Source organism: Hipposideros armiger, unplaced genomic scaffold (genome assembly GCF_001890085.2).
Source record: "Hipposideros armiger isolate ML-2016 unplaced genomic scaffold, ASM189008v1 scaffold_381, whole genome shotgun sequence".
NCBI lineage: Eukaryota > Metazoa > Chordata > Mammalia > Chiroptera > Hipposideridae > Hipposideros > Hipposideros armiger.
Genome location: NW_017731731.1, coordinates 964,030 through 971,735, shown reverse-complemented (window position 1 = coordinate 971,735; position 7,706 = coordinate 964,030). Strand labels below are relative to the sequence as shown.

The 7,706-nt window shown below is 43.0% G+C and overlaps 1 protein-coding gene across 1 annotated transcript in view; it reads left to right on the top strand.

The window, feature by feature from the left end:
* HUNK (hormonally up-regulated Neu-associated kinase) overlaps window positions 1–7,706 on the top strand; it is a 127,463-nt gene that overhangs the window by 82,373 nt on the left and 37,384 nt on the right. The window contains exon 5 of the mRNA XM_019662810.1: window positions 4,423–4,550. Coding sequence (XP_019518355.1) covers window positions 4,423–4,550 — 128 coding nt within the window. The remainder of the gene's footprint in view (window positions 1–4,422; window positions 4,551–7,706) is intronic.

Genomic DNA, 7,706 nt, shown 5'->3' with positions numbered 1-7,706 from the left:
CAGTGTCACTTTTTCTTTCTCTTTTCACATCAGAATGTTCCAGACTGGCCAGTAACTTCTTCCACCCCAGCCACGACTCAGCTGTATTTCTTTCTGCTTGGAAAAACCTGAATCGTATTTGCTTGTTGCCCTCCTTCATCCCAAAGTCTCATCACTTTATTTCTTTAAAACTATCTGTGACTTTTGGGGGCCCCCATGTGTGCCATGGAGAAGCTAAAGAACCCCTGGGCCATATTTCAAAAGACATATCAGGAAATTCTGAACATGTTTGAAAATGCTACTAGTTCTGTGGGATTATAGAGCTTTATAAACTGCATTCCACATATTTTCCCTTGGTATTCTCACATACTTCTGAAAGGTCAGAGGGACTAGATTTCTTTTTATCCAGATATTAAAGGTACATGAAAACTCTAGGCGAGCGGAATTAAGATGCTCAACCTAGTTTTCCTCTTAAAATATCCTAGGACTGCATGACTATTCAAGTAGGTTTCCATTATTATTTGGCAATAGCATACAAACTGTAGCTTTTTTCCCTGTTGTTTTTTAAAGTTTTTTGATGAAACAATTAATCACATTTATCAGGCACTGAATTTACACCAGGCACAGCGTCCAGCACTCTCTGTGGCTTAATTCACTTGACCCTCATACAACCTGAGAGGGAGATACCATTATTATCCACATCTTGTAGATGAGCGGCCCTGGGATGAGAGAGGTGGGTCCTCTTTAAGGATTTGTGACCGTTTTTGTTGATGAGAAACTCCTCCAAGAGAAGTGGATTCTGGAGGCAGTTTGGTAAAATAACCAGTTAGAGTTACTATAAAAACCACTCGCTCAATCCTGGTCTGACCACAGACAGAATTTACTGGCACCATTTTTAAGACAAGCATGGGTTACCTTTATGTGTGGTCCCAGCCAGATAATGGAGAATGGCAGTGACTTGAGATTTTTGTCATCTTTTGCAGCCAGTTGGGGACTAGGAGACCAGAAGTTTCATGTCTCAAGGACTTCTTGAAGGAAGAAACTTTCATAAAGGTTTTAGAGTGGGTCCCCTGGCCCCATATTACATTCATCAAGCTCCTTCAATTGAATTCTGCTCACATTACCATAATGTAATGGTAGCATCCTGTAGCATTCTGCACCATTTTATGCACCCTACCCCTGGTAGGAAGGTCTGTGTCCCCTAAAGATAAAGGGAAATATGAAAAGTCATAGGGCAGTTTTCTTCAAACTTTGAGTATTATATGATCTTCTTGTGAAGGAAGAACATTCTTGGCAAGCCCTCTTCTTGACTTGCTATTTTTGTTTAAATTTTACTCAATGTTTACAAACGTAACATTAAACATGGTATTTATGGCTCTGTACAAATAAAAAAGAAATAATTTACAAGTTAAGTATAACCAAGACCAAAGAAACCTCCAAATACTCAAATTAGCAACACAAATTACATGCCATGGCTACTGTTCTGTGAGAACTGAATGGCTGAGCACAGTCTGTAGTGCTCACTGCTGGGCTGGGCTCTGAGCTGGTCAGGCCTGTCTGAGATCACTCAGCTCTTCCGCCCCTTGGCACCCTTCTGGTGGCTTTCTAACTTGAGTGTGCATTTGAAGCACCTGAAGGACTTGTGAAGACACAGATGGCAGGGCCCCACCCCAGAGTGTCTGATTCAGCAGGTCTGAGGCGGAGCCCAAGAACGTGCCTTCTAACAAGTTCCCAGCTGAGGCTTGCTGTCGCTGGTCTAGGGAACCACACTTTGGGAACCACTGCACTACTCAGATCATCAGGAGACTTTCTTGGTCACAGACAGAAGCTCAGAAACATCATGGATAAATGAAATCCACCTCTCCTCCTTTCTCATTAGCCTGTGAACAGCAAAAGTGATATGTTTTGGCAAAAGCTGTGTGTTGGTAAACGAACGCACAAAAGCAGGCTCTGAAATCGAGAGTGTACAATGGAGGGTGTATGTGGTGGTTCGGTGGTTGTCTGGTGTCCCTGGTTAGGCTTTGTGTACAAAGCTTTGTTCAGTATATTACCAAACAGAAGATAGAAATTAGAGCTGATGAGCTCCTGAAATTATGTCCAGGTACCTCAGTTTGAGAAACACTGCATGGGTTGGGCATTCTAAAACACTTACCTGCAGAAAATATGCTATCGGATAAGTGCCAGCCTCTTCAGCCTCAGGTATGACTGTTAGAGCCAAGATTAAGGCACAGAGAGGGGAGCAGGGACAGGATCAACTGCTCTCATCCCACAACTAGTGGGCAGACGGTGGACGTAGACTTTGGGTTGGTATTGGGAAGCCCCTCCTCGTGCATAGAGTCACCCCGAATGCAATAATTCGGGGCTACGTTAGGGAAACCGGAAGCAGCTTGTGTCATAGGCTACATGGTGGTCTCCAACAACTTTGTGGGATGTTCCAAGGGGTTCCCATAAAATCTGTGTGTCCAAGACTCCTTTGCATGCAAAAATTCTACAACTCGGGGGCCCTTTTAGCTTCTCCTTCTATCAATCTCCCAGAAGCCCCCAAAGCAAGGACCTGAAACACCTCAAAACGTAGCGTTGCATTGTAGGTTCTCCAACATGTAAGCAGCCTCGTCTTCCTTGCCTCCGCCCCCAGACTGGCTCTTCTCCCCAGCTTCTTCAGGTCCATCACGCTTACCACCGTTCCTCCAGCTTGCCAAGCTTGAAACTCGCCCCATCCTCTTCAGATGTCTCTATTGTTAATTTGCTTTTTCTCTTTCCATTGCACGCGTCACGCCCACTCAAACTGTAACAGCAACGCTCTGGATTTACTGCCACAGCCTCCTGTGCCCGACTCTGTGCCCCTAAAATCCACTTAATACCAGATGACTACTCCCCAAATTATTTGGCTGTAGAACTTTTATTCACCCCACATCTATACTTACCCTGGGGAATGCGTTTCACTAAACACACACAGGGAAACTCTGCTCTAAATCTAAATGGTTTGCATATGCTCTATTCATCCTTATCTATACAGTATATCTTCTCCATCCTCACATCCAGCCAGCCAAAGACATGTAAGTTCACACGCATCCACTTACCCCCGATAGGCTTCCCGCCTTCAAGTCCTTATTAGAGTCCTTCCTCTTTCTCCCTTAATTGGACTCCTCTGTGGTCCAGAAGCACACAGTTCAGCATTTTCTTATTCCCTCTGCACTCATTACTGCTTGAGAGGATTATGCGTATCTCTTTGTTTACTTGTTGATTGTGTCCCCTCCCCCCCCAATCCAAGATGGTGGGTTCTTGTTTGGCTCATCCCTACCCACAGCCTGGGTCAGAGAGTCAACCATCAAGTATTTGTGGAATGAATGTTTATGTATCTGTCTCCCTAACTCGACTGTGAGTTATGGAGCAGGAACTGGGTCTTAGCGTCTGTCTGCAATTTGAGAATAATTTCTAGCTGGAGCCCGTGGGCCCCGTACCTGCCATCGTCTGGAGCGCCGTAATTCAGAGGCGCCTCGGTGGCACTGGGACCCAAGGGTCTTAATCTCAATCAGTCTCATTGGATTTGTTTTGACTGGAAATCCTATTGCCTGGTTTTTAAAACATATTCCCTTGGGCGCTTTTGAACACTTGAGGCCTCTTGGCAGGCAGGCATTTCATCTCCACCAGGAAATCTCATCAAAATGATATTAGGCTTATACATCAGGAAGGTAAAAATCCTCCAAGAAGATGTGGCCTTCCGTAGACTGGGCTTTGAACATAAGGAGTTAAACCCAGGCAGAGGGTATTTTAACCACATCTGAGATACTGGGCCAAGGCTGGGTGTCAGAACCTCGTGCAATAACAATGATATAAAAAGCAAGAGTGAGAAGGAGACACCCCTCCCCTCCAAGGAATTTCTTTAGTTACAGGCCAAAACAGAATTCAAGGGAAGAGCAAAACACCAGTTTTTGGTAGAAGATTTTTCTTTGAAAGGGCTGAGCGGTCACCAGGCGTGTGGCTGGGCTGTGACTCGTTCTCCCTTGCAGCGACTTGCCCTGTATTTTTGGGTCTGGCCTCCTCCAGGCTCCACTTCGTAAACCACACTTGGGAGAACCACATAATGGCAAGACTCTACGTTTATTCGAAGTTCCTAACATTTCCCAGGTATTTTTCAATCATTTGGTCCGGACTTCCCTCCATAAGGAAGGGGCATGGTTTCCTCACCTTAGTGGGGCAGCTTTTGGAGCTCTGTAGACACCTCTTGTCTCCACAGCCCGTTGTCCACGTCTCCACAGTGTGCTTTCACCCACGCATTTCACTTTTGCCCCTTTGGTGTGGTGCTGAGGGTTCTAGAAGGATGACTGTGAAGGGGCCTCTTGAGGTTGACATGAAAGTGACGGGACTGACACACGTACACTCTATCATCCTCTCCCCGCGGTCCTTTTTTTTGGTCTCATGCTTTGGTGTCTCTCTTTTCAGAGGTGTGAACATGTATGCCATGTTGACTGGGACCCTGCCTTTCACAGTGGAGCCTTTTAGCCTGAGGGCTTTGTACCAGAAGATGGTGGACAAGGAAATGAACCCCCTCCCCACCCAACTCTCCACAGGTAATGCACTTGCTGTTCTGGATTCAGGGTTTTGGGACTGGGGCAGTCATCCAGTTTGGGTCCATCTGAAGCTACAGCAAGGGTATCAGGACATAGCCATGATTCTAGGTCTCTTCCTAGTATTAAAGCTAATCTCAAGAGTGGTTGAGTTTCCCTTCTCTAAATCGCCATCCTGTCATCTCTTTTCTTTTTCCGTTGTAATTCTGAACCCCTAACTTCCTCCTTCCGAACTTCTGCTTTAAACACACATATCAAAAGGATCTTATAGTCTCCCCTGGAAAAATAATTACAGGCTTGATTGCTTTAAAACTCACTATATTATAATGTTGACTTTGAAAAGAGCGTTTATAATTCCGTTTCTATTGTGTCTTCCTTAGTTAATTTGCTGTAAAGAAATAACTTAATTCAAGTTTGGTCTGCAATTTGTTTTGCTATTTGAGTTTTTGAGCCTGTTCAAAAGCTTAATACATTATATATATATATATATATATATATATATATATATATATATATATATATATATATATATATATATATATATTCAGTTATTTGATCGATTAAACTGAATCATCAGGTGTGTTTGGAAACTATTCTCAAAATTTGGCTGGTTCACATTTCAGTAAACAGTTCATATTAAGGTTTGGTTTCAGATCCAATAAATCAGTACAATTTGTTCTTTTATTTGGATCACAGTTCACTTCAAGTTCCTGGCCTCAGGCTGGCCTTGACAATCATTTAATTGGCTTCTTAAAATAAACTCAGCTTCTCTGAGATAAGGCATGTGACCCCTCCCCTTAAAAAAAAGTAATTATTTAATTTTAACCTATGGTAAATGGTTAAAATATAGCATTTTTATTTTACTACTGTTAATGTATTTTTCTCTTGCGGCTATAAAGCACCTAGGAAGCTGACCCTGAATTTATGCTTGCCAAATGGAATCCAAGCCGAAATGTTTTCTTGTATGTAATTATCTAATTTGGTCCATACTTTCACCTTTGCTAGGGAGGGTAGACTCTCTGGAGGCTGAAAGCAACGGAGGCATTATGTAGTTATGGAGTTAGAGACGTACTTACGTACTTAGGGAAGATGAGTTACAGTTCTGTCGCTATAAAAGAAATATTTCTGCCCTGAGAGCAGTAACTCTTGGAGTTCGAAAATGTGCAAAATGTTGAACGAGTTGCTATATTTAGGTTATAGAGCTCAGATATGTTGAAAGTGCTGCAGAGCGCTATGAGAAGTGCTCATTCATTCATTCCATAATTCATATCCATTCAGTTATTCCATGAATATGTATTATGCACCAACTATATGCTAGGAATGTTCTAGGCACCAGGAGGACAGAAGACAAAACAGATTCAGTCTTCACCCATATACAGCTTACATATCAATGTGGGAGGCAAAAAATAAACAAGTAAACGTGTGATGTTTGGTAGTGTAAGAAAAGAAAATAAATCAGGATAAGGGGCTAGAGAGTAAAGATAGTTGTCTTTTTTTTTTTTAACAAATAAGAATTTAAAATTTTTTTTATTGTGGTGTAACTATAACTGTAAATTCACATGTAGTTGTAAGAAATTATAGAGATCCATCTATCCTTCACCCGGTTTTCCCTCACTGGTAATAGATCGCATAGCTGTAGTATATTGTTACCACCAGGAAATTAACGTTGTCAAAATCCATTGACCTTATTCACATTTACATGTGCTCGTGTGTGTGTGTGTGTGTGTGTGTGTATGTGTATGTTAGTGTATGTTTAGTTCTATTCAGTGTTATCACAGGTGTAGATTCGTATGACAACTACCACATTCAAGATACAGAACAGTCAGTTCCATGACAAGGCTGCCTCGCGCTACCCTTCTGTGGCCTGCCTCCCACCCTCCCTAACCCATAGCAGCCACTAACCTGCTCTCCATCTCTATAATTTTGTCATTTCAGAAATGCTATATATGTGACTTTTTTTTGTCACAGCATAATTCCCTCAAGATTCATCCAAGTTGCTGCACGTATCAATCCTTTGTTTCTTTTCATTGCCTAGGAGAATTCCACGGTAGAGACCTATCACAGCTTGTTTAGCCATTTTAACCATTCATCCATTGAAGGGCATTGGGTTGTTTGTAGCTTTGGGCTATTATGAATAAAGCTGCTATAAGGTTTGGCTCCTTAGGCTAAACTCAGCTTCAGGCTTTTTTGTGAACGTGTTTTCCTTTCTCTGGGACAAACGCCTAAGAGTGAAATTGTGGGTCACATAGTAAGCACACATTTAGTTTTCTAAGGAGCCTCCATTCTCTTATTCGGAGTGGCTGTACTGTTTTGCATTCCCACTAGCAATGGGTGAGTGACCCAGTTCCTCTGCAACTTAGCCCGCATTTGATAGTATTACTTTTTTTTTTAATTTTAGCCATTCTGATGGGGATCTAATGATATCTTGCAGAACCACTAGATTTAATGTTTACAAATATATGCAATGTTTCATAGCAGTCTCTTTTCAGGGTTATGTAGTCATAATTATTGCCGTCTTTCCAAGTGATTCTGGAGTTCCTTTTATGGTTCAGAGCCTGTTTTGTCCTCAGGACCCATAACAAAGGACAATAGAAGGATGTTTGTACTCCTATGCCTGCAGGGGCTAGACATCTGAATCCCAGTGAGACTCCGAAGGGCTGGAAAACTGCTTCTCGTTGTATTAGGATAGGCTAGGTTATGCTGCAGTAACAAATAGCCACCCCTAAATCTCAGGGGCTTAAAACAACAATGGTTTAGTTCTCATTCATGCTGCATATCTACCAAGATTTGGATCAAGGATTGAAGGGTTCTGCCCATCCTACTCAGTCAGGGTCCCAGACCAATGGAGCAGTTACCATTTCAAACGTACCTGATCCTTGCAGAGGGGAAGAGAAATCTAGAAGATCTCTCATCAGCAGTGAAATCTCTCACCAGCATTCCACTCATAGCTCCTGACTTGCTAAAACATGTCACATGGCTTCACCCAACTAGAGGGATTGGGGAACTGCAACCCTACCATGTGTCTAAAAGGCAGAAAGCGGTAGGGGAAGGAACAGGCAGTGGGAGGAGGAACGGGCAGTGGGGGAAGGAACAGGCAGTGGGGGGAGGGATAGGCAGTGGGGGGAGGGACAGGCAGTGGGGGGAGGGACAGGCAGTGGG